The 27971-nt window shown below is 41.9% G+C and overlaps 1 protein-coding gene across 1 annotated transcript; it reads left to right on the top strand.

The window, feature by feature from the left end:
* Positions 1–541: 541 nt before the first annotated feature.
* PLEK (pleckstrin) lies at positions 542–27581 on the top strand. The gene is made up of 10 exons (XM_043917612.1): positions 542–661; positions 1167–1368; positions 11826–11981; positions 12223–12404; positions 14321–14412; positions 16390–16574; positions 18229–18333; positions 23546–23629; positions 24461–24530; positions 25871–27581. The coding sequence occupies exons 2-10, from the start codon at positions 1327–1329 to the stop codon at positions 26005–26007; spliced, it is 1053 nt and encodes a 350-aa protein (XP_043773547.1). The 5' UTR covers positions 542–661; positions 1167–1326; the 3' UTR covers positions 26008–27581.
* The last annotated feature ends 390 nt before the right edge of the window (positions 27582–27971 follow it).

Here is a 27971-nt window from a genome sequence, read left to right as displayed (position 1 = left end):
TTTAAGATTTTTTTTTTATGATGTGGCCATTTTAAGAATCTTTATTGAATTTGTAACAATATTTTGTTTTATGTTTTGGTTTTTTGGCCACAAGGCATGTGGGATCTTAGCTTCCTGACCAGAGATCAAACCTGCACCCACTGCATTGGAGGGTGAAGTCTTAATCATTGGGTAACCTGGGAAGTCCCCTTACTTTTCTTATTCAAGGAAGCCAGTCATATTGGATTAAGGGCCAACGTACTCCAGTATGACCTCATCCTAACTAATTACATCTTCAATAACACTATTGCCAAATAAGGTCACATTCTAAAGTACTGGGGGTTAGGGCTTTTTTTTGTGGTTGAGGGTCATTTTTAGATATTCATGTAAAATATGTTTTTGAGGGTTTTTTTTCAATTCAACTTATAACAAGAATGTTGATAGAAATTGCTCAAAAAAGAATTCTGTGGTCAAATGAATTTGAAAAACACATTTTAAACACCATGACAGTAGGATTCTTGGCTGTAGTACTTGCGGGTGTGTCTGTGTGTGTGTGTGTGGGGGGGGTCTTTAATTTGTACGGTTTCTCAGACATGTTTGAATACCGGCTCCTTTTTACTGTGGGATTAACATTCTGTGTGACATATGCATCTCATGCCGGATAGGAGACCCCAGCACCCTGGTAAGGACCCTCCCTACTCTTCTGTCCCTTACCTGCTGTGTGTCCTCAAGACAACTCTTTTCTTCTCTGAGCATAAGTGCCCTTACATCTTGAGAGTTTTACATAAGGAACAGTATACTGTCCCCTATGTGGTTCTTGTAACAGCTACATTAAATGAGATCGGCTGAAACACACCTCGGAGAATACCTGGGACAGACGTTTACTTAATAGTAGCTGCCTTTATGTTCACCAGACAGTTTCAAATTTCTTGGCATTTTTATTAAGCATTTTGAGGCTCTCAGGAATAATTCCTAAGCCAGGACAATTTCCATGAGTAGGGCTTTCTTTTTCACTTTCGCCTTCCTTTTGCCATTTTTCTCCCTTTAGGAGAATGTTTTCCTTTTTGGTAATAAAAATTGACCCTCAGGTAAATAGTCAACCCAACTGTACTTATGGTAAGTCTCCAACATTAGCAAAGAATGGGTTGTTTCAAGCTGCAGTTCCTTATTCCGATCTTCCACCCCAGTGAGGAGAAGAGGATGTGATCACGAGATCGCCCGCAGAGGGGAAATTGTGAAAAGGATCTTGCTCTAGAAAAGCAGCCCACAACTGCCACAGCTCTCAGAGGAGGGTGAGCTTCTGAGACGACTCATCTGTGAGGGCACCCGGCTGTCTGTCCATCCGACATGGAACCAAAGCGGATCAGGGAGGGCTATCTTGTGAAGAGGGTAAGCAAAGCGTCACCTGCGACGGTGACCCTGGGCATAGGGTGGGGGAGGATTGGGGTCCAGCTTTGAATTTTCTACCGCTGAAATAGGAGAGTGCTGCAGGTTGGGAAGGTTGTGGGGAGAAGCAGTATGCATTCTACTGCCTTCTGGTTCTTAAAGGTGGAAGGTTCCACCCCAGGTGTCAACATAGCTTGATTATGTAGGACTGAGAATTCCAGAATGCAGGGTCTGGAAATCCTTCATGATTTAGAGCATCCTTTTCAAGAGTCATGCCTGTGTGTTATGCCAGAAGACTCAAACTCTTCTGCTATAGAGGTTATTACTAGGAGAAACTACTCATTTGTTAGTTAAATTCTTCCTCCCCCTTTTTTTTTTGGAAAGGAAGAAGAAGCGAATGATTAAAGATGAGCTGATATAGTGATACAGTAATGGTAGCTTATTTATCTTTTTTTATTGGACTGAAATCTCTTTATTCACAGTTCTTAGGGAATTTGTATAACATGCTGTTAAGATGGTAGGTAGATACACCATTTTAAAGGTTAGAAAATAGAGACAGGAGTTTACTCAGAAAAGCTTAGTTTCAATGGTTAGGCATCAGGAAACTGAACTTCATTAGCACTGCTGGTTTGTCTTCTGATGGTGGGTGTGTGCCGCGTCACTGGTCACTGTGAATCTTCCCAGGAGGGTGAGTTCTCACATAGGTTTGTTGGCATCCTGTGGACAACACCTTTATGAGCAAGTAACTCACACTGACCCAAGTGAGCTCAGGGTGTTAGAAGTGAACCAAATTCAGTACATTCCTTTAGAGGCCCAGTTTTTTAATTGATGGAGTGCATAGTGGAACTCTGTTTAGGCCATTCATGGTTTAATCTGAATTTTAGCCTGAAGTGTTCTACTAAGAGGGGGTCAAACTGCTCATATTGCTGCCTGATTCTGTTTTGATTTAAATCTAGAAGGGACCTTAGACCATCTGACCTCATTCCCTCATTTCCATAAGAGTAAGCTGAGACCCAGAAGCTGGTGACTGCTCAAAGTCACATGGCTGTGACAGTGTTGGGATCAGAAACTTACTCCCTGTCTCCTGGCACTGAGCCTGTCTCCAGTACACTGGGATCTTCAGAGTAAATTCAGCCTAAATTAGGGTTTGTAATGTGTCTGTGGTTGTGAGAGTTACAAGTAGGTGCCGGAGAATAAATGAGCCCTCAGCTGGTATTCTGTCTCATCAGCCATATTTTGAAACATCCTTTGGAAAAGATGCACATATATACACAGAGGTGTATGTAGATACTTTTCAGTAGGCTGTAATAATCTCTTTGAGAACCAGTAATAATTAATGTTGCTATTTCTTTCCTGCTTGCTTAGGCTAGTATCCTGACAGGAGCAGGTGAATGGAAACATTTTCTGCAAAGGTTTTCTGTTTGTTTTAAAAACAATTTAAGCATCTTGTAATTAAATTGCTCTTATATTGTATACTTGTATTTTTAACTCTATAAATTAGTTTCTCAGAGAGAATAAGTGACTTGCCCATATCCAGCAACTGATAAGAGGACAATCTGGGATTCAAACCCAGGCTTGCCTAACTGCAAAGCCTACCACCATCTTGTTGATCCCAGGAAGCCTTCTGAAAGGCAGGTTTCCCCAGTCAGCTAAAGGGAGGTGAGATGAACTTTGCAGAGCCAGAGTGGGGCCTGGACAAATTGGACTGTGGGCAAGAGTATGTGCAGTGACCTCAACCTCTCTTTGTCTCTGATTAGGGGGTTACTTCAGACAATAAGCATAAACATATTTTGGAGGTCCTTTAGAGCATACCACTGATTTGGATATGTTTGTAATCATAGCTTAAAAGAAGAGAGAGGAGCAGGTTATATGCAACCAATAACTTAGACTCCACCAAGTCACCTCCCAAACTAACTTCATTGCTACACAATTTATAGAATGAACTGTTGTTTCTATGACAACCAATCCAGGCATCATGTTGAGTGGCAGGACTGGTCCAAAGAGTGTATTAGGAATTTAGGTGGCCTGTGAGGCTGGGGAAAGCATAGGAATGGGAGTGGTTAGAGAGAGGACAAGGGACTTTTTTAGGAAAGAAAGTGGCTGCAAAAGACGGAAGCAGAAGGAGGAAAGCCTGGGGCAAAACAGAGAGCAGGACTCAGTGGTCTCTGCCCAGCAATTCTTCCAAACCTTGTCTTCCAGATGCCATGAAATAATCCCCTATGATCTGCACCCATTGAATTATCATTGTCAGAGTAGCCAGCATATGTGGTCCTTACCTTGTAGCAGGGATAGATCTAACCACTTAATGCACTTTATGTACATTTAATGGGTACAACTACTATGTATACTTTATGGAAGAGGAAAGTAAGATCTGACTTTCATGGACTGTAACCCACTAGGCTCCTCTGTTCATGAGATTTCCCAAGCAAGAATACTGGAGTGGGTTGCTATTTCCTTCTCCAGGGGATATTCCTGATCCAGGAATTGAACCCATGTTTTCTGCATTAGCAGGCAGATTCATTACCACTGAGCCACCGGAAGGTGAGGTACAGAGAGGTAAAGGGCCTTGCCTAAAGTCATGCAGCTATTAAGTGGCAGAGCTGGACTGGAACCCAGTGGTGTGATCCCAGTGTCACAGAAAGCCGTGCCTAACCATGTTTTATGTGGCCCTCATGGGCTCAGATTGCAGTGATTTTCTTTTCCAAAGCCCCGTTGTTGTGATGGGTGGTACCCAGGAGAACCTTAGGCTAGAATGACTTCACAGTATTGCCTACAAAACTGTGTTATCTTATCTGCCTATATGGTAACCATTTTTTGAGCATCTACTACAAGCTAGGTGTAAGTTATCAGCCCTTTAAGTGTATTATCTCATTTAATCTTTGTAGCAATGGGAAATTAGTACTATATTATTTTCATTTTACAAGCCAGGAGACTAAGGTTTGGAAAAAATGAAGTAACTTGCCTAAGGCTATGTAACCTGGAAGAGACAAAGTTGAAATTTGAACCTAAACCCCTAAGACCCCAGAAACCATGCTGTTAAACATTTGTGACATCTCTCTATTGCTAACCTAATATGTTTTCATTGAGAAATTGTCCAACCTGGAAAAGTTTATTTATATAAAAAAATATACTGCTGAACAAATTAGTTTCCTTGCCTTCAAAGTATTCAAACGTGAACAAAATGACCACTGATCTGGGATGTTATACCCGTGACGTCATGGATCAGACTGGATGACTAAATGATGCCATCTATGATGTAGCAGAAATAAGGACTTCACTGACTGTAACACCAAACATAAAATAACGTTTCCCACGAGCATGGGAGAATAGATGATACTGACTCCCAGTTCTGCTTTAGTTCAATACGTAGTTTTGACCATCAAATAGTTTTCCTTTGAATTCTAGTTGTATGTCAACATGGGAAAAGAGAAGTTTGAGGAAAAGGAGAAGTGAAGGGAGGTGTCTGGGAGGGGGTTCCACACAAAATCAAGCTTCTCCACCTTCAGCAATGAGTCATGACTTCTTTCTGTGAAATTGTCCATGTGTAGGAAGACCTGTCTCAGTTTGTGCATTATCACACTGACCTGGAGTTGCAGGTCAAGTTCACTCTCTCCCCAGTTAGACTGTGAGCATTTGAGAGTAAAGATAGCATTTTATTCACTTTTTTACCACAATACAAAGGCAAATGTCTGAAATGTGGGGGCTGCTTTACCATCATTTGTAGAGAAACCAGTTAGCAGGGCAAAGGCTAATAGAGTTTTGCCAAGAGAATACACTGGTCATAACAAACATCCTCTTCCAACAACACAAGAAAAGACTCTACACATGGACATCCCCAGATGGTCAATAGTGAAATCAGATTGATTATATTCTTTGCAGCCAAAGATGGAGACGCTCTATACAGTCAGCAAAAACAAGACCGGGAGCTGACTGTGGCTCAGATCATGAACTCCTTCTTGCCAAATTGACTTAAAGTGAAGGAAGTAGGGAAAACCTCTAGACCATTCAGGTATGACCTAAATCAAATCCCTTACGATTATATAGTGGAAGTAACAAATAGATTTAAGGGACTAGATCTGATAGACAGAGTACCTGAAGAACTATGGACAGAGGTTCGTGACATTGTATAGGAGGTAGGGATCAAGACCAGGCCCAAGAAAAAGAAATGCAAAAGACAAAATGGTTGTTTGAGAAGGCCTTACAAATGGCTATGAATAGAAGAGAAGGGAAAGGCAAAGGAGAAAATGAAAGATAAACCCATTTGAATGCAGAGTTCCAAAGAATAGCAAGGAGAGATGAGAAAGTCTTCCTCAGTGATCAATGCAAAGAAATAGTGGAAAACAACAGAATGGGAAAGACTAGAGATCTCTTCAAGAAAATTAGAGATACCAAGGGAACATTTCATGCAAAGATGGGCTCAATAAGGGACAGAAATTGTATGGACCTAACAGAAGCAGAAGATACTAAGAAGAGGTGGCAAGAATACACAGAAGAACTTTATGAAAAAGATCTTCATGACCCAGATAATCACGATGCTGTGATCACTCACCTAGAGCCAGACGTCCTGGAATGCAAAGTCAAGTGGGCCCTAGGAAGCATCACTATGAACAAAGCTAGTGGAGGTGATGGAATTCCAGTTGAGCTATTTCAAATCCTAAAAGATGATGCTGTGAAAGTGCTGCACTCAATATGCCAGCAAATTTGGAAAACTCAGCAGTGGACACAGGACTGGAAAAGATCAGTTTTCATTCCAATCCTTAAGAAAGGCAATGCCAAAGAATGCTCAAACTACTGCACAATTGCACTCATCTCACACGCTAGCGAAGTAATGCTCAAAATTCTCCAAGTTAGGTTTCAACAGTACGTGAACCGTGAACTTCCAGAAGTTCAAGCTGGATTTAGAAAAGACAGAGAAACCAGAGATAGATTGCCAACATCCACCAACATCCAGAGAAAAATAATTGAGACTAGGAATTGGGGCAGAAAGCAAAGAAGAACTAAAGAGCCTCTTGATGAAAGTGAAAGAGGAGAGCGAAAAAGCTGGCTTAAAATTCAACATTCAGAAAACTGAGATCATGGCATCTGGTCCCATCACTTCATGGCAAATAGATGGGGAAACAATGAGAGACTTTATTTTTTTGGACTCCAAAATCACTGCAGATGGTGCCTGCAGCCATGAAATTAAAAGACGCTTGCTCCTTGGAAGAAAAGTTATGACCAACCTAGACAGCATGTTAAAAAGCAGAGACATTACTTTGCCAACAAAGGTCAGTCTATTCAGAGCTATGATTTTTCCAATAGTCATGTATGGATGTGAGAGCTGGACTATAAGGAAAGCTGAGCCCCGAAGAATTGATGCTTTTGAACTGTGGTGCTGTAAAGGACTCTTGGGAGTCTCTTGGACAGCAAGGAGATCCAACCAGTCCATCCTAAAGGAAATCAATCCTGAGTATTCATTGGAAGGACTGATGGCTGAAGCTGAAACTCCAATACTTTGGTCACCTAATGTGAAGAGCTGACTCGTTTGAAAAGACCCTGATGCTGGGAAAGATTGAAGGCAGGAGAAGGGGATGACAGAGGATGAGATGGTTGGATGGCATCACCAACTCAATGGACATGAGTTTGAATAGGCTCCAGGAGTTGGTGATGGACAGGGAAGGCTGGTGTGCTGCAGTCCATGGGGTCACAAAGAATAGGACATGACTGAGTGACTGAACTGAACTAAACTGTAGAGAAACCAAAATGTCAGGGGTTCGTATTATAGTAACTTAAAAAAATTTCTAATGGAGTCGTTTTTAAACATTCATGTTAAACATGTTTTTGAGGGTTTTGTGGGGGTTGTTTTTTTATTGTTTTTCTTGCAGATGAGGCCCAAGGGTTCAGATGAGGATAAGGAATTAGAAGACTAAAGGCACAATAGGGACAACAGGTTTTTGGAACAGATGTGTAGAATCTGAGGATTGAAAGGAATGTGAAGTATTTTGATAAGTATTTAATTGAACTTCTCATCTGTGTCCTGCACTTCTTTTGCTAATCTGTTCACAAACATGCTAGAAGACCTCTTGTGCCAGGGAACTCACTAATTTGACTTTCTCCCATAAGTTATGCAGCAAACTGTTTTTTTTCCTGAAACTTTCACCTGCTGGGACTTCAAAACAAGTCAGTGTTTCATACCTCTGAAGACAGCCCTCATGTACTCTGTCTGTCCCCTTTTGAGCCCAAACTTGTGAGTTCCAATAATTCCCCGAGAGAGATGCCATTTTCTCTATTTAAAAAAAAAAACAATTTCATTGGCGTATAGAACAGGCTTCACTTGATCTGCCACTTCGAGGTTTCCGGAGCTCAGTTTCATCCTCCAGGTATATCTATATGGTTAGTCAATCAGTCGTGTCTGACTCTTTCGTGACCCCGTGGACTGTAGCTCTCCAGGCTCCTCCGTCCACGGGATTTCCTAGGCAAGAATACTGGAGTGAGTTGCTGTTTCCTTCTCCGGGAGATCTTCCTGACCCAGGGTTCAAACTAGTGCCTCTAGTGTCTCCTGCACTGCAGGCGAATTCTTTACCTACTGAGCCATCAGGAAAGCCCTGGGGTGTATCTATAAACACAGAATTACAGAGACTAGGTAGGTTCTATTGGATGCTTACTATGTTCTGGATATTGCCCTTAGCAATTTATATAGATTATTTCAGTTAATCTGCCAGTCATCCTAAGAAATATGTAGTAGCATTATTCCCATTTGCCAGATGTAGCAAATGAGGTTTAAACATTCCTCAAGTTCACATTCCTAGAATGAGGCAGAGCTGGGGTTTGAGTTTGGGCCACCTATCTCCATGGTCACTACTGGTTAGACTCCATTTAAAGTTAGAGCCTTTCTTACTTTCCTATGCTTCTGTTTATATAGCCCACAATTGACTTCAGTCATTTTGACATCCCACATCAAAGTGCTGACTCATAGAGCTTCTTTTTGTCCTCCATATGCCAATTTCCCCAAATCTTCATATATTTTATAAATCTTTTAAGAAAACATATTAAAGAACAAGATTATATTTTATTTAATTTGCATTTGTTTGAATGCTGTTGAAGCAGTGCATTTTTACATTTATTGGACCCAGATGTTTTTCTCTTAAAAATTGACTGCTTAAAAAAAAAAATTGACTGCTTAAAAAAAAAAAATTGACTGCTTATATTGTTTGTCCATCTAAAAAAATTGATAGGGTTTGTATATTTCTTATTGATTCTAAAGGGTTGAAAATATATTAAGGATATTAATCTTTAATTATATGGTAATTTGTCATAAATGTCTACACCTTTTAATTTGTTTTTCAGTTGTTCAGGGATTTTGTTGTTATTGTTGCTGTTTGTTCATTTGTTTTCTTACTGTACAAAAATTCAATTTTTTTATATGGTCAAATATCTTGACCTTTAAGTTTTCTTTTTTCGGTGTCACATAGTGTCAGACTTTTATGCACGAAACTAGCCTTTTCCGTGATGATGTACAGTGACTCACTGGGAAACTTTAAATTTGATTCAGCACCTAAAACCTGCCGATTCTGACACATAATTGTATAGATTTTGGCCTATAATGGAAGAAAACAGGCATGTGCCACATATATACTTATTTATATGGATAAACCTTATATGTGTACAGTGTCGTAAAGCATATCTTTTATATATGATCATGCTATGATGTGATTTATGATTTAGATATGTTTTATGATTGATGGAGTCACAAAGAGTCAGACATGACTGAGTAACTAAGTACATAAACACACACACATGATTTTATATACACACACACACACATATATATGAGGTTATGTATATAGCTGGCTAAGTGACCTAAAAATTGATTTAGATTCCAATATGACTGAAATTTATGTGAGAACCAGAATGAAGATGGCATCTAAGAGGAAGTGGAAAGAAAATAAAGTTGGGTATCAGGAGAGCTGGATTCTTATTTTGGTCTCACGTTAACTGGTCGAGTGTACTAGGCCCAGTTACTTAAACTAGCTTCAACTTTCTTACTTGTGTGATGAGGGTGATGGTAGATGATACTAAATGTCTTTCTAGCATGGACACTCTGTGATCACACTTCTGGGTTTGCTGTTGTGTGAGCACCAAGAGAGTTAAGGATAGAGAAGGGTAAATACAGGGATCGTGGAGGGGAGGGGCTGTCAGGTTACTCCAGGGAGAAGCTGGCAGATGCAGAGAGTGATGGCCCAGAATTCCATCATCCTAACCTAACTAACTGCTGCCAAGGCTGGAAGAAAGTCCCCACTTTATAAGCTCCCCGGATTTCTCTTGTTTTTACCAATATCAGCCTCCTCAATGAGCACAACGGCCCTGAATCCCAAATGACACCCTCCTCCGAGTGAGCAGACAGACCTTGAGGCTACATTTGAATTAGGAGAGCACAAACTCATTTTGAACAGTTGGCTGCATAGTAGTTTTATTTAAACTGTCTACAGAAGGAATGCAGTGTTGGCTGACTTCTCATTTTATGCCAGTTCCAAGGTCAAAAGCCCTGAGTGACTCTGGCATTTATAAATCTTTGATAGGTGTGAAGTAGAATCTAAAATTTGAGCCTTGAAAGGCATTTCAGCAGTCATCTGGTCCAACTTCTACTCCTAGCTCTGTAAGTAGGTCTTTTACTAGTTTCAGATACTTGATTTTTTTAGACTTGTCTATATATTTCCCTAAAAGCACATCCCAAATTTTAATAAGTAGTAGTGTCATATTGTTAATTTGTTACTTTTCCTCAATTATTTTGAAAAATTTCAAACTCACAGAGAACTGGAAAAAATAGTGCAATTAGCTATATACTCTTTCCCTAGATTTATTAATTGTTAATGCATGGCTACATTTGCCTTATCACTCCATATTCCTATATAAATATGTACACATATTTTTTTTGCTGAGATATTTGGCAATAAGTTTCAGACATCTTGCTCCCTTGTGCCTAAGTGTATCAACATATATATTCTAAGAATTAGAACATTCTCCACAGTTTTCCTAATTGAATGTACCATATTGCTCTCCTGCCAGCCATGTATGGGAGTTCCAGTTACCACCTTTGTGAAGTCTTGCTTTTCTCAATCTTTCAGAATTTTAGCTGCTCTAGTGTGTGTGCAGAGGTATTTCATTGTGGTTTTAATCTGAGTTTCCCTGATGGATTGTCATATTGAACATATTTTCAGAGTCTTTTTGGATACCATCTCTAATGAAATGCCTCTTCCAGTTTTTTGCCCATTAAAAAATAGATAGTTTGTATTTTTTCTTATTGATTTGCAGAAGTGTTTTATATTCTGAGTTTCTCTCCAGTAGATGTAAAACAGAAAGACATTTGATTGAAATTATTTCATATGTTGGCATATGGTCTGACCTTGCCCATTTTTTTAAAAAAGGGAAATAATCCAGTGTTAGCATGAATAGTTATTCTGCCTGTACAGAAAAGAGATTGTGTATTTTAATTAGAAACTTTTTTTTTTTCAGTAACTAAAACAAAGGAAACACTTGGACCAGCAAAATGATAGTTCCATGAGTATTTATCTTCTTTGCATAAATAGTTTTCCTTTTGGGCAACTGGACCTTTATATAGAGGCTCTTGGTATTTTAAGATAAGCAGCAGGATCTTCTGGGAACTGGTTGATAATTCCATTTTTGTGGTAGTCATGACAGGGTGACAATCAGGAGTTCAAAGATGAGAGGCGAAGAACACTATTCTCTTCTTTTTCCAAAGTCCTCCTAAAATACAGCCAAGAAAGAGAGACTTCCTAGTCAGAATGGTTATCTGTTACTCAAGGCGCAGTTGGCATCAACCCAAACTGAAAACTTTTAAAGTAAGGATTGATATGATAGCATCATGCTGGCATCAGAGACCATTCTGAAAGTGATTTTCATCCCTCCTAGCCATGCCTATACACAAGGCTGTGCTCTGAGTCTCTTCTTGACATTCATACCCAGATAAAATCTGATTAGACCAAAGGATGGAAGTAAGTGGAGCTTCCATGCTGCCATTAATGGTACATGCTACTGATGCTGGCGCTTTTCCAATGAGTCCAGCTTCAAGCACCAGCTACTATGCAGTCTGAGTTGGCACTTGAGGTAGATTCTTTTGCCATCCTTAAGTTGAACTGAAAACAATGGGCAGGATTAGGAGCAGAAAATACGCTGCAGAAAGTCAGTCTGAAATGCACAAGAAGGAGAGTTGAGATCCATACCATATTCCCTTGGTAACGGCCCAGGAGAGGCTTATGGGCTAATGATAGATGTGTATACATTTTATACTAAAAATTTTAAAGAAGTTCCAGAAGAATGGCATTCCCCTTCTCCCCTGGTCACACAAATGTGGGTCGCCTGCATCCACACTGGCCAAAGTTAGGCTGTTTACCAAGCCCTGTGGCATCTACAGAAGAGCTTTAGCAAACATCCTTACCCGGATCTTTCTGTTGGCATCACAGGGGAGCATGTTCAACTCTTGGAAAGCCATGTGGGTTGTATTGTTAGAAGATGGAATTGAATTCTATAAGAAGAAGAGTGACAACAGCCCCAAAGGAATGATTCCTTTGAAAGGAAGCACTCTGACTAGCCCTTGTCAGGACTTTGGAAAAAGGATGGTGAGTTGACGTCGTTAACTGTGATGAACACCTTGTCAGGCGCTGACCTTTGCATAGCCTACTAATGTGAATGGAGCTCCGTGGGCCAGTCCCTCTCCCCACCACTCATCCTGCACCCTGGGCATTTGGGTCTTTCTTGGCTAAGCATTTCCAGAACAGGGATTGCTCAACTCCTGTGCTTCATAAACGCCCTCACACCCTTGAAAGGAGTCATTCCTAATGGGATGTGTTTTGATTTCAGTTTGTGTTTAAGATCACTACGACCAAACAGCAGGACCACTTCTTCCAGGCAGCCTTCCTGGAGGAGAGAGATGGCTGGGTTCGGGACATCAAGAAGGCCACTAAATGCATTGAAGGAGGCCAGAAGTTTGCGAGAAAATCCACCAGGAGGTCCATTCGACTGCCGGAAACGATTGACTTAGGGTGACTTTCTATGTTTACTTTCCTTCACCCTTCCTTCCTTCCACCCCACTCCTTGAGGCAATCTCACAGCAGACCCTACTCCAAGGTCTGCTTTGGGCACCTTTAAAGGCTGTGCACACCCTTGCCAGTCCTTAGTACTTGCACTTGATGTACTAAGATGTTTACCTGGCTCTGAAGGAGTGATCATGGTGTCTCCAAAGCCTAAAAGGAAGCATGGGAATTCCCTCATGTCTGTGTAATCTTTGCAGAGGGAGGGACAGGGAGAAGGAGAGATAGAGCAAAAGGAGGGAGGAGAGAAAGAGATAATACATCATTGCATTTATAAAATAGCTATAGTAAATTACTCTTAAAAGAAAGCTTCAGGATCTATACATAGGTAGGAAAAGATAGGAGCTATGTGTCCAAGCAAGTAAGGTTTTTCAAGTTCAAGTTCACATGTTCAGCAGGCGTGAATCTCTCTCCTAGGCAGAAATCATTTGTGCCCCGACCTAGCTTAGTGACCTCCGATGTTGACTGGTGATAGTTGACAGGTGATAGTTGTTGCCTAAAGATTGATATCACTTAAGTCCCTTTCTTTAGGAGTGTATTCATTTTTTATTGGTTTTTGCTTTTATGTGGCACGTACCCTGTAACAGGAGCTCTGCCAGGAAGAATTTCATATTGACTACTTACAGCATCCATCCAGGATTCTGTTTACCAAATGCAGGGAGTCCCTAGGAGGAGAATGGAAAAAGCCCCATGCACACCTAATGCAGGATTTGGCAGGTCATAGGAGTTTGATCAAGTTTGCACATTGAGCTTAGAGAGAATGAGCACTTTCTCTCACCAAGAAAGCTTTCTGGTAAAGACCCAAGAGGAGTTGCCTAGTCCAGCTGTAGCTGCTGGGTGGGTGGTCCCTGTGACTGCATTTCTGGCCACAACTGTCAGAGCTAAGTGGGAATGATGTTTGTGCTACATGGAGCCACAAGACACACAAAATTGTTGCTTGCAATTTTTCTGATAAGGTTATCTTTATTACTCAAGGACAAAAAATGAGAACATCTCACTATTTTATCTCTTATAAATTTTAGGATAAAGGATAAGTTTAGTCAAAACATTCAATTTCTTGGGACTTCCCTGATGGTCTGGTGGTTAAGACTTCTTCTAATGCCAGGAGTGCGAGTTCAATCCCTGGTTGTAGAGCTAAGATACCATATACTTGCAGCCAAAACACTGAAACATTAAAAAAAGAAGCAATATTGTAACAAATTCAATAAAGACTTTAAAAATGGTCCACATTAAAAAAAAAAAGAAACTTTAACCCCTTGTCACTCCCCCCTGCTGCTGCTGCTGCTAAGTCGCTTCAGTCGTGTCCGACTCTGTGCGACCCCATAGACGGCAGCCCACCAGGCTCCCCGGTCCCTGGGATTCTCCAGGCAAGAACACAGGAATGGGTTGCCATTTCCTTCTCCAATGCATGAAAGTGAAAAGTGAAAGTGAAGTCGCTCACCCCTACACCCCACCAAAACACATTCACTTTCTTGGAGTCAAATGTCTACACCAGATGGTCTCTTAAAGGGTACAAAGAACTGGGACATGAATATTGAGGCCTGAGAACCTTTAATCTTTGACATCTAACTGGGGACAACTCTCCATCTCAGATACTAAAAGTTAAATCAACAGAATTGAGTGAATTTAAGAGCTATTAGATACCTTCCCAGTACATTTTGCCGAATGCTGTGCAGACCACAGAGTTCATGCAAGTATGAGCTCTGCCTTCTAATGACCTACTTATGATCCAGTGGAGAGATTAGGCTCAGGTTTCACCTGGGGAAGGGGAAGCTTGTGCTCAGGACCAGCCCCTCCAAGCTGGCGAGTCCGAGAGGACGGGCTATACTGAACTGCTCCTGCTCATCCACGTGTTTTCATCTGTGCAGTGCCTTGTATTTGTCCATGAAAGACACTGAAAAAGGAGTAAAAGAACTGAACCTAGAGAAGGACAAGAAGATTTTCAATCACTGCTTCACAGGTAAAAGGTCTTGTGGGTCTGATGTGGGGCTTCTGGGGCGGGCAATATGGAGGTCTTGCTCAGCCTTGAGTGTGTGTGGGGGGGATGTGGAGTGAGGTGGGGGGTTTGGTGTCATGGAACACAGACCGGTGGACCTGATCACTGGACTTCCCCAGCATAGAAAGAAAGAAAGGTAGGCCCATACTTTGTGGTTCAAGGTAAAATCTTAGAAGTTCCAGCTATATCAGTCAAAGGGTCACTTTTCCCCAGAAAATGGCAGGATGTTGAAATAGACACAGAGTTGAGCAAGATGATAAATAAGAATCAAGACACTGAATGTTAGATTTAAGTGACAATATTAGGGATGTCTGAGGCTGCATAATGTTTTATTGTTCAGTCGCTAAGCTGTGTCCGACTCTCTGTGACCCCATGGACTGTAACATGCCAGGCTCCCCTGTCCTTCACTATCTCCCAGAGTTCACTCAAATTCATGTCCATTGAGTCATTCTTAAAAGAGGTCTGTAATTACCTCCCTACCTCTTTTACAGGGTCACTGCAAGGATTAAAAGCAGAAATGCACTATTAATTAGTTTTTCCTTCCAGAGAAAGAAAACTGGGAAAGCCTTTTGTATATGAAATTCATGAAAGGTGCACTTATCAACTAACTGCTTTCACTCTTGTTTCAAAGATGGTATACCTTACTGGTTTGATGACCTGGGGCCTGTTAAGTTGGCTCTTTGGTTGGCCATATTTGTACAGTATATATAATAGAGCACAGGGAACTATACTCAGTATTTTGTAATAATGTATAAGTATATTTAATAACATAAATTTATATATATATATAGTATATATAAATGTTTGAAAGAAATTTGTTTTATTTATTTACTTTTATTGAAGTATGGTTACTTTACAATATTGTGTTAGTTTTAGGTGTATAGCACAGTGATTCAGTTATACGTGCACACACACATATATTCTTTTTCAGATTCTTTCCCCTTATACATTATTACAAAATACTGAGTATAGTTCCCTGTACTATACAATAGGTCCTTGTTGGTTGTACAAAATATTTTTAATACAGAGCTTCATTGTAGCCTGCTAAGAATCCAGTTGGTGGGTCAGTTTCATTTTATTCTTCTCACAGTCCTCCCTTGATTCAGAAGGCTGACTGAATGACTTCTCAAGGTCCCAGCTAGACCCTGCAAAGGTGTGACATTCGATGTAAGGGATGACATCAAATTCTAAATTAGGACATACACATACTAGCACATGTTGTTTTCTGCTTAAAAACTTGCAACAGCTCCTCATTGTCAAATTCTTCATGTACCATCAAAGCTCTCCCCACCCACCCTGTGTCTTCCTCTCTCTCTTGTCTTCTTTTGTCCTCTGCCCACCAGCCCCTCTCCCACCATCCCCCCGCAGGGATCCCTCATGCCTGTCTGAGTCTGTTCACACTGCTGCTCCCTCAGCTCCTGCTGGTTCCTCTGGCCCCTGCCTAAGCAAATGCTTGACAAAGATTGTCACTTCCTCTGTGAAACAGTACCCATTGCCCCACCCACCCCTCCACGCCTTCCTGCAGATTTGACCCAGCAGCTCCACTGCACTGACCCCAGGGCAAGGCACTTGTTACAACACTTACTCATTACCCAGATCTCCCTTTTAGACTCCCCCGGGGGAGCCTCCCCAACAGCCATTACTGAACTTAGCTCTCAGCAGAATTTCTGGGTCATCAATGGAAGAAATGAGTGGGTTAGTAAAAAATGATTTCTTTACGCATACATTGCTCCTTAAGGAGCATGTAGACGTTTTTTTAAAACCGTTTACATGGTTCCTCTTGTTTCCAGGTATCCATCTCACTAATTTCATTTTTCCTTTTTGGAGTAACAAGGACGATGAAATAAGTAAGACACCCGGGTGCTCTGCAGCTCTCTAGGGGCAACTGTCAGTGCCTTGTTCTTTAAGAGAGTTAACCTGCTTTCTGATGGTCCCATCCAGGTAACTGTGTCATTGACTGGCTGGTTTCCAATAAGTCTGTTCGGAACCGCCAGGAAGGCCTCATGATCGCCTCCTCCTTGCTCAACGAAGGGTACCTGCAGCCTGCTGGAGACCTCTCCAAGAACGCGGTGGATGGAACTGCTGAAAACCCTTTCCTGGACAACCCTGATGCCTTCTACTACTTTGTGAGTGAGGGAGCTACCCATCTACTCCCCCGGGCATGGGGGTTGGCCTGGGTGGGTTCTGGGTTGATTTCAGTTCATATCTGCTGATGTGAAAGAAAGCACCTAGCCCTACAGCTTTGGTCCATGTCCTTGACCTCACAGCTCTCCCTCTCCAAAATGCCTGTCACATCCAGTGAATTAGTCTAAAGGAGAATACTGTTTACTTGAATAGTTTTATTTTTGTTTAAAAATTTGCTATATTTATTTTTATTTTAAGCAAGACTTTCTTTTGTAAAAGCTTATTAGGCCCTAGAACATGCCAGGTGGGCCTTCCCTGGTGGCTCAATGGTAAAGAATCTGCCTGCCAATGCAGGAAATGAGGGGTCGATCCCTGGGTCGAGAAGATACCCTGGAGAAGGAAATGGCGACCCACTCCAGTATTCTTGCCTGGGAAATCCCAAGGACAGAGGAGCCTGGCGGGCTACAGTCCATGGGGTCACGAAGAGTTGGATGTGACTTAGGGACTGAGCACATGCCAGGCACCCACTTAGTCAAAGTAGATCCAGTAGTGGAGGGAAAAATAACTGGCAAAATTATGGCCCCTGGGAGTCCAAATATACATTGAAATACATGACTCAATACAAAATATGTTCATCCTTATTCCTTCCCCCTGTCATCATGGATACCTCCAGTGGCATGCTTTCCCACAGACTGGGACACACTGTACAGTACAACATGGACTTAATCTTGGGTCACATGAGCCATCTGGCAACAGTGGATTTCTAGGGGGATTCTGGCAATTTTATTTCTATTTGGGGTCAGAGCACAAAAGTAAGGAAGCTACTTATAAAAATGAAGTGAATGTACCAAAGAGAGTTTCATTTCACTTTGGGGAAGTTCCTCTGTCAGAATTTTTTTTCTTTTCAGAATTTCAACCTGGTTGTTTATAGCTATTTAAATGTAGGACTCTAAAAAAAATGTAGGTCTAAAAATACCGAGCACAGTGGCTTGTGTGATTCATTGGTCTCGTGTAGCTGAGCAAGGCCCAGTTCCTGCCTGAACTCAGAGGATGTGGCTGGACCTGGGCTCTTGGTCTCTTAAAGTGGGGGAGCCAAGTGGCAGGGGACATGTGGAGGTTATGTTGTATGCACAATGTCTTATAAACCAGCCAGCTCGCTTTCAGCGGTGTGGCCATGAGGTCCCCAGAAAAGGAAGGCTTTGAAGGGAGAGATGTGCTGAGCTAGACTTCTAATACAGCTTGGGGAACCCAAGAAAATGAAAGTATATTGACCAGATCATACTTGCACGGAGACAAGGGAGCATCTAGCAACAAGAAATAAGCATCTAGGTGGGACTTCCCCGGTGGTCCAGTGGTCAAGACTCTGTGCTTCCACTGCAGGGGATTCTGGTTTGATTCCTTGTCAGGAAACTAAGATCTCACATGCTGCATGGTGCAGTCAAAACAAAACAAAACAAAAAAAGAAGAAATAGGCATCTAGAAACAAGAAAAGTTGGGAGGGGAAACAAGCTAACCAAGGAGTAGCCTTTAACGTTTAGGTTGGGATGTGAATCACAGGGAGAAGGAGTGGCTAGAGGGAAGGGGGAGATGAAGGTGGTATAATTAGCACTATGCCTAAGACTGGAAAAATAAGCTGGCTCTTTGGTTCCCCAACAGCCAGACAGTGGGTTCTTCTGTGAAGAGAATTCCAGTGATGATGATGTGATTTTGAAAGAAGAATTCAGAGGAGTCATTATCAAGCAGGGATGTTTACTGAAGCAGGTGAGTGGTCACTATATTCTACCCTAGGCTTTCTCCCTAACCGGGCCCTTTGTATTCTGTAGGATCAAACGGTATTTTGTATTCTATAGGATCAAATGGTAATTTGTTTGGTGAATAGTCAACTAGAGAATGAAACTGACCTGGTGAAAGACAGACAAATAGTTAAGTAGATGATCAAAGTGGCATTACGTCAGGAGGACTGAGGCAGGCAGGGCAGAAGCACCTAAAAATAGGGAAGTTTCTATCAATGTTTCAGGAAAATACTGACCTTTTCATTAGTTGGAGGATATCAGTTGGCAAAGAGATGCCATCCAAAAGACAGATGTTTCACAATGAAAGTTCTTCCATTGGTCTATCCTTCCGCCCTACAAAGTAAGCAGGAAATAGAGACAAGCCGCACCCAGAAGAGAAACATCATAAACAATTGAGACCAAAAAGTACCATTACAGACTGTGGGGAGGTCACGGTGAGCCCATACCCAGGCTAGCTCTGCAGGAGCAGCAACAGATGAAGGTCAAATCCGGTCAGAGGGCATAGACTCAGTCATTATCAGGTATCAACAGATACCGGCCACTGTCAGTCTGGGAGACAGGGGCTGGGGTGAGCTGAAGAACTCTGGTCAGTTACCAAGTGCAAAGGCCTGGGACACCAAGAGGAAGGAGAACCCGATGGCTGGAGCTGAGTGAGGAAGCCAGGGTCAGCACCTGGTAGACAAGAAGCAATTGAAAAACAGGAATATTAAGAGTGAAACAACTGATGCTAGTATATGTTATCATAAAAGCCTAAGCTGCTTTATGAGGCCAAGGTCTTGCCCCTTGTGATTGTGCCATGAGCTGTCTCAAAGGCACCGCTCCGTATATGTTAATAAAAGAGAGAATCTGGCTGCTGCACGATTTCTGTGCATTGTCTATAGATCTCACGGGACTGAGAGATTCGACTTATCTCATGATAGAAGCCTGAACTTCTGGGTGAAGAGGGAGGAACCAAAGTTGAGCATATATTTATTTACATTTAAAAAGGAGAACTTTGGGTTGACTAAGTATAGATAGAGATTTTTGAGTTTCACTAGAAGTAGAGCATTAATGTGGAAAACTTACCTTCACATTATATTTTGAGAGAACAGGGTCCTAAGAAATAAAAAAAGCCATAGCTTAGAAAAAATTCCAGACTATTCTAATAACTTGTATGCCCACTGACTAGATTAAAGAATGAACAAAGGAGCAGGGTCAACCTTACACAGGGTAGGTTCTAGAGGTTGCCCATAGGCAGTTTGCCCATCACCTGCTTCCTCACTGGTTCTGGCGAATGTTTGTATGCATATGGCTCTGATCATAGGCTGTTAAGGCAGGAGTCACTTGGAAAGGAGTTTCATTATTTCCTTATGATATTTTCTATAATTCTATGTTATTATCAGCCATGGACGACTTTTCTTGAATTAATTGATCTGACAAGCCTTAATTTAGAGTGGAACCCTGAGAAAACTGAACATGAAGGTTGAATAGGGATAGATGAAGTCCAGCCTGGACTGGAGTGAGGTCTGGGCAAAGGATGCCATGGAGATGCTGGATGGTCAAAAGTCAGCTGAGGGTTGTGGTGTGAGTGTGTGTTGAAAGTAGTGGGACTAGATGTAGGCTTACTCTTCCATTTTTCTTCATCTTCTTTACATGGCCGTTGATAGGTACAGGTCAGCCTTCAATAGCTCAGGTGGCGTACATTTGAATCCTTCAGGGATCTGTTAAAATTGCACCCCAGGCCAGTTAAATCAGTGTCTCTGTATGTTACAGGTCCCCAAGAGATTCTGGTGTGTGGCCAATATAAAAAATTACAGAGTTCACCATTTTCTTAAAAGTTAGTTTATCCTATTATCAAAATGTCACTGTTTAAATAGTCATAAACCGCCTTTTAACATGAAGAAAACAATTTTTTTTTCATTCAGGAATTTTGTTCTTTTTCAATATTCCCCCCGCCTCTAATTTTTAGGGGAAGGAGAGGGAAGAAAAACCTCTTCTACTTGAATTGATAAGTAAAGTTGCTCAGTTGTGTCCAACTCTTTGTGACCTCATGGACTGTAGCCTACCAGGCTCCTCTGTCCATGGGATTCTCCAGGCAAGAGTACTGGAGTGGGTTGCCATTTCCTTCTCCAGGGGATCTTCCTGACCCAGGGATCGAACCTGGGTCTCCAGCATTGCAGACAGACGCTTTACTGTCTGAGCCTTAGTCCCCCTTTAATGTTTCTTGTCCCTTATCTCAGTGGTTTATGATCCTAGCTCATAGCAGGATCATCTGAGAGATTTTTGAAAATCTTTTTAAATACCAAAAAAACTAATTAACCCTGTGTCTTCTGTTGTGAGTTAGCCCAGGTTACCTGGTAGAAGCCTTATCTCAAAAAAGGGCACCTGTGCTCCATACTTCATAGGTGGGAAGGAGATGCATCCACTTGGGGGGTCAGTCCCTACCCTCATTCTACCCCCTTCACTGGTTCCAGAGGCATTAATTCTGTTTGGGGGACATAGCCAGTTTGAAGATGAATGATACTGGATTATATTCAACATAATCCTTTTTATATAATTCATTCTGTGACTATGATGAATAAAATACCTCATTTCTCAACCACATGTAGATTCTTTGATGAGAAAGGACAATGTGTTACACGTACTTTTCTTATATCTGCTGCTGAGTTCAGCATCCTTCTTAGTCTGTAATAGACAGCAAACATTTTTAGAGTGAACTAAGTTGAATGTAAGTACACCCGTTCCTCAGTACCCACAGAGGACTGGTTCTAGTACCCGCCATGGATACCGAAATCTGTGGATGCTCAAGTCCCTTATATAAAATTGTGCCGCACATAAAAGATGTTGATAGAGCAGCAACAATTCTGGGAAACCCCAGCTGTGCTTGTATTCTTTAAAGTGCCTCAGGTAACACTCAGTCAATGAAAGACAACTCTTCAGCGCCTCACACCGTGTGCCAGTGAGGACCTCAAGACAATGTGGTAGTTGGCCAGGGTTGGCTGATTTCACATCCTCCTGTACCTTCCTCTTCCACTGACTCCTGAGTACTTGATACTCACCCAGTGATTGTGTAAGAGAACATGATTTGTGTGCCTATAGATCTGGCAAAAATGGTGTGGGGCAGTAACCTTAGTGTTCTTAGCCTATGGGTAACATCAATTAAGGCAAAGAGCAGGGACTAATAAAAAGAATTTTAGAATTGATGCTTTACAAAAGCCATATAATATTGCAGATAGAAATATTCTGTTTTCTCCCATATGACTCTGCAGTGTTCTTGGCTCCATCCTTCAGGCAAGTATAGTGTTCTTTGGAGATGAGCTCCTTGACCAAATGCTCTGCCAGATGACTTAAACCCATTCTTGAAAGTGCTCTGACCTGGCATTATGAAGGAGACATCGTTTGCTAAAATCGCAGATGTTCCATTGCTTTCTATACAAACACAGTGGAAAACTTTGGAAGCTTTCTGTATGTGCCTCTTAATACACGGTTCTTCAGAAATAACACATAATATTCTTTATGTTGGCAACATGGAAACTATATATTTTCTAATCTAATTTTTTTAACTTCTGGAGTTAAAAGTCACTTGAATTTACTGTAGGAAATCATAGAATCAGGTTTAGCACAATATTTTAAACAACTACTATCAGCTAATTGAAATAACTGGGTAATTCAAGGCAACTACAAATAGATACGAAGTGGCTCCCACATGCCAGGCACAGTGCTGGGCATGGGAGGAACAAAGAGAAACAGACACAAATCCTGCCTCAAAACCCACAGTCTAGACAATGTCAGTGTTTGACATTGGAAGAGTCATTGGTTCTCTAGCGAAGGGCCAAGTCCTGTTCTTCCTCATTGTGTCTGTCACAACTACTGCTTCCAATTTCCATTGCTGCTCCCTGTTGTTAGTCTCTACTAATTTTATGTTGGAATTATTGTAATCATTTCTTGATGGTCTTCTTTCTACCTTATTATATTTCCCCTGGCTTTATCTTTAACCCCTAGCTAATCCATCCTATATTTTGTCACCATATTAATCTTCTAAAATGTTACAGTAATCTTTTTGCTTCCAACTCAAAAGCTATCAGTGACGACAAACCCTGTGTCTTATTTTTACTGTCTCCTTCCACTTTTCCAAACTTGCCTCTACTATACCTCATGAACCCTGACTTCTAACCTGATGGTCTTACTCGTCAGGCTCTGAGTATGCCTTAGACATTCCCACCGCTGCTTTTTTTGTTGTCAACAGTCTTCCCACCCACCTCTTTCTCACCTGTCTATGTGTCCCACATGGATAAGTGAAGATTTTTATGAGGCTCTCTTTGATGTGCCAAACCCACAATTATATATCCTTCATTTAAATCCTTTGAAACTAGGACCTCCTGAACAGCACAGGGAACTATACTCAATATCTTGTAATAACCTATAATGGAAAGGTATCTAAAAAAGAATAATATACATGTGTGTGTATAACTGAATCACTTTGCTGTATACCGGAAACTAACACAACATTGCAAATCAACTATATTTCAATGAAAATTAAAAAAAAACACAAATGAAGTTTTCAAATAAATAAATAGTAAATTAAGAAAAAATCCTTTGAATCCATATATATGGAATCTAAACAAATGGTACCAAAGAATTTATTTGCAGGGCAGCAATGGAGAAACAGACATAGAGAATAGACTTATGGACATGAGGAGAGGGGAGGAGAGGGTGAGATGTATGCAGAGGGTACCATGGACATTTACATTATCATACGTAAAATAAAATGAAAAATCCTTTGAAAAACTCTGATCTATAGAGATTATTTGATTTGGACATTTGCTATTTTATATTTCCACATAGATTATAAACTCTTTGAAGAGCAGGGCCATGTCTTAGATCTCTTGATAGCCCCACATTACCTAACATAGCATGTTATACATGGTGCTGCCTTATATGATGCTAAAGCTGTGAGATGATCTTAGAAATAATTTAACCCACAATTTAATAACATCTAAATTGTTCATAGGTTCTAGTGCTATCTCTGACAAGGCCTGGGTTGTGGCCTGGATTTTCCTGGAGATAGAATGTCTTTATTTTTTTCTTCTTTCAATTCAACAAGACTTATCGTGTAGGATGTGTAGACTTATCCTGTGGGATGTGTACTGAGTGAGGCTAAAAACTCATCCTTCTGTTTTCTATGTTGATCCTGGATATAGGGCCATAGGCGGAAGAACTGGAAAGTGAGGAAGTTCATCCTGAGAGAAGACCCTGCCTATTTGCACTACTACGACCCTGCTGGGGTGAGAAACGGTGCTCCATAAACCCTCCCACGAAAAGCTTGCGCTGCTCCTAATCACGGGGCTGCCCAGGCCCTTCCTGCTTTGCACCCTCTGTCTTCACCCTCCGTCTTCTTTTTCCTCACCCTCCTCTACCTTTTCCAACCCCTTCTTATTGCAAAGATCTGAGACCTTAGGCTTTGAGGCCAGTAGAATCTCAGGGGGTGGAAGAAAATATCATTATATGGTCATTTATTTGATCAACACAACATAATTTTTTATTATTTATCCCAAGCTGATATTTTCAGAGGAACTCAACCAACCCAACACTGTGCTCTTGGTTTAATGTGCAAAAAAGTGATGATTCCTCTTCGAGGCCTATTTCGATGAGAGCATCTTTTGAGCCCAATCGTGTAGGCTGTTGACTATTCAGAAGAGGGCTTTTTCCTTAATAAGTTGAGTCATGTCTATCTGGGTTGGGTCCTCAGCTTCTGCAGGGCTCTCTTGACTCCCTCCTATGCGGGTTCTACTACTATGTCTGTTGCTTGGGGCCAAAGGACTCTGGAAACACCTGGCCATTCTCCCAGGGGGTGTGATGGTTCGGCCTCCCTACCTGCCCCAGCTGCCACTTTCCTCCAGACATAAAGCTCAGGTTGACTTGCGTCTCCTCGTCCTCCCCGCCTCCCCGCTGTGTGAAGTGGGAAGAGGGGTGGAGGATCCAGAACGGGTTCCCTTTAATCTCCTTCCACTCTTCTCTAAACCACAGTGAACCTGTGTGGCTTTTGCACCAAGAGGATCAAGTATACGCCTATATTTTACTTTGGAAACATAATGAAGGACTCCTTTCTCCTTCAGGGGGAAGATCCCTTGGGAGCGATTCGCTTGAGAGGCTGTGTGGTGACCTCAGTGGAGAGCAACCCAGATGGTAAGAATGAATTTTGGGGAGAGACAGGTGTGTCTCTCTGGGCTCCCTTCCCACACCTGTGCACCCTGAGCCAACAGCAGCCAGTCCCTCACTCACTCCCTTACTCAGGCATGAATGAGTTCACTGTCTGAAAACTTCAGAGAGAACCAAAGCTGTTCTCTCTCAACTGCTGCCCTGGCTCTCTGGGTCTTGGGGAGCTGTAGTGGTTTTGTGGATGCCTTGAATAAATCCTAGCACAATGCTGAGAAAAACCCGTCACCTCAGAACCGGCTTGGGTGGGGAGACTTTTTACCTCCTGATGCCTGTGATGGAGCCCAACCTTCCTCTAAGTGTACCTTTACAGACCAGGAAATGTCCCACAACAAGAGGAACATTTGTGCCGGGAGGCAGTGTGGGGAACAGGAAGTGCTCTGGGGTTATGTTAGGTCTAGGTTACTTAGTTAGGGGCACAATTTTGAGTAAGTTGCCTAACTAATCTTGGTCTTGGCTCCTTCTCTGAGAATGATGGAGTTCTACCAGCTGATCACAAGTCTATGATTTGGTGATGAAATGACTGTCTTCTCAGGTGTAGGAATGAGTGAGTAGTGTCAGCAGGAGATGCAGTTCAGACCCCCAGAGCCTGGTTTCTCTTTGTCATTTTGGGCTAGTGATACTATAGAGGTGGACTGGAAATGCTGCAGCTGGAAATGCCTAGATTTTAACTATTCCTGGATCTGCTCCCTCCCCTCTCCCCTTAGAGTCATCCTTCACTGTCAGGGTGGGGAGTGTGCTCCTTTTTGATCTGAGATGGATGTGTTTTGAGTCTTGTCACAGTATTAGCCAGTTTTCTGCCTTCTGATCTTTCAGTAGAAATGCTCACTTAGGGCTTGATAAAAATTAGTTTAGACTACACTGATGGTACTGGTGGCACATCTTTTTTTTTTTTTTTTAATTTCTTTTTTAAGAAAGCTAATATTGAGGTCCAGCTCTTGGTTTATATTGTGAGTGGAGGAAAGGTACTCACAGACACTATTATAGGTTACTCATTATACACTGAGTGCACAAATGAGAAATTTAGTTTGCTTATAAAAGAAAATGTTTCTTCTTGACTGACTGTTATACTTACTTCTTAAACACACAAACACAATCATACTACATACCTGTCTATACAAGTACTATATATATATATATAAATCATACATATATAAATGTATAAGCATACAATAATGGTAAGTTTGAAAATCACATTTAATTTCCTTAGAACGCTTGGAAAATGGGGATTTCATTGCTTGCAGAAGGAGGGTGAGCTTGGTGGCCTTTCTGGTACCCAGGCTCACTGTCATCACTTTCTCTCTCACCAGGCAAGAAGAGTGAAGAAGAGAACCTCTTTGAGATCATCACGGCTGATGAAGTTCACTATTTCCTGCAAGCAGCCACCCCCAAGGAGCGCATTGAGTGGATCAAAGCCATCCAGGTGGCCTCCCGGACGGGGAAGTGAAGACACTCCCTCCCGAGGGAACCACATGGATAAGCTCAGTCCAGGGCCTGGCCACTTCTGCAACAGAAGGCCCAGGGGTGGGATATTGTCATCCTCGGGGGTCCTGAATGTAACTAACCACATGCCGCGTGATGTTTGCCCACACTGACCACATCACTCGCTGAAGCCTCTCTGCCACTCTCTGTGTCCCCTGGGCAGACATGCCAAGCTGTGTAGCCTGGGGATGCTACCTACCCTCTCAGGCCTCAGGTTCCTCCTCTGGAAAATGAAGGAGTTGAACTAGAGGAGTCCTGTCCTCCCTAGCTTCAAAAGCCTGCCAATCTAATACCCATGGCAGGGCAGCAGGAGTCCCTCCATGACCAGGTCCTGGCCTTCAGAACCTGAAACAACTGTTCCCTTTAAAGCCATTGCCCATCTGTACTAAGCAGTAGCACAAGCCTCTTTTGTTCCCTTTTGCTGCCTTCTCCTGCTCTTGGCACAAGTTTATGTATCAACACCAAGGAGAACCCTCTTCTTCCTTCTTTGCTCTCCCCGGAAACTTCCTGACAGCCCACACTGCAGTGGTGGTTTTTAGCTTGAAGCCTTGTGACTTCAGTCTGGAAAGTTTTGTCTTCTGAGAAAAAGACCCGAGGAAGCCAGGGGTAGCTGAGGGTCCTCTCCTCTCCCTGAGGCCTCCCAGAGCAGGCAGTTGCACTCTACTGGGGGTTGGTCAGACAAGAAGCTATCTTTGCCTCTTTCCAGAGAGCATTTCTAATTAGGAGCAGGAACTCTAAAACTGTGAGATTCTGCTTCATTTGAGTGTTTACAGAAAAAAGTGGCCAGAGGGGTTTTCTCTGTGGGGTCTCTGCTTGGGTGAGGGGGCTGGACAGCTGCCTGATTGAAATGTCCCCTCCCCCAGCCCCTCCCCACCCTCACCCCCACTCCAGCTCCAGAAGGTGGAGGGTCTAGATCACAGGCCAGCTGACAGGATGATGAGTTTATACAAAGACAGCTCTGGAAGGACTTAGCTTGCACATGGAGGCGGCTGTCACATCACACCATGCCTTCAGTTCTTAAGTTGTTGAGATTGTGGTCATGCCTTAAAGCATGTGCTTTAAGCACAAGCTGTCCCATCTCCTGCTTGGCCAACAAGGGGCCTCATGGGCCCACCTTCATTCAGAGGGATCTGATATAGATTCAGATTGTGTACCTGTTTCCAGTTTTTTTTATCCTGTCTGCCAACTAATGATTCTAAACCAAAATTGAGAAAGAAATTAAATATGTTTGTTTAGATTTTTAATTTTAAGGCCCTAGTGAGGAAAGAAGAGTAGAAAGTTCTTCTTGATTTTATCAGCTCCTTTTTCCCTCCCCCAATTCCACACAATATCCTTGAGGCTATTCTTACCCTCGGATTGTTTTCTCATTGGCCAAGAGGTAAAAGACTACCTTTTCTGTGATTCTTTAGTAAACTGTATTAGAACATGCACAGTAGTTTTTCTACATTCATGTTAGAAGTATTTATTAATGTGTAGTCAATTTTAAGTTTTGAAATAAATTTTATCATGTTGAGTGTCATCTTGGTGTGATGACTCTGACGTTTTGCCTGTCGTGACTCTTTTCTACCACCTACTTTCCCTTACTGATTTCCACACCATCTGTCATCTATCAAGTCATCCCCACGAATTTTAAATTGTTTAAAAAACAAAGTCAGTGTATTCTAGGGAGCAAGACGAAAGGGAAAATAAAGATAAGGCTTAGGGACTAGAAAGATATATGGACATCTTTCTAGTCCCTAAACCTTTATCAGTGATTAAAAAAATAAATTACTTGCATTATACACTTTTTTCTTTTCTTATTTATTTGGCTGCATCGGGTCTTAGTTGTGGCATGTGGGATCTTCATTGCATCATACAGGATCTTTCACTGTAGCACTCAGACTCTAGTTGTGGCCTTAGTTGCTGCTCAGCATGTAGGATTTTAGTTCC

The sequence above is a fragment of the Cervus elaphus genome, chromosome 11 (assembly GCF_910594005.1).
Source record: "Cervus elaphus chromosome 11, mCerEla1.1, whole genome shotgun sequence".
NCBI classification, from domain to species: Eukaryota; Metazoa; Chordata; class Mammalia; order Artiodactyla; family Cervidae; genus Cervus; species Cervus elaphus.
The sequence above is the reverse complement of the archived record's forward strand: the minus strand, read 5'-3'. Positions and strand labels throughout refer to the sequence as shown.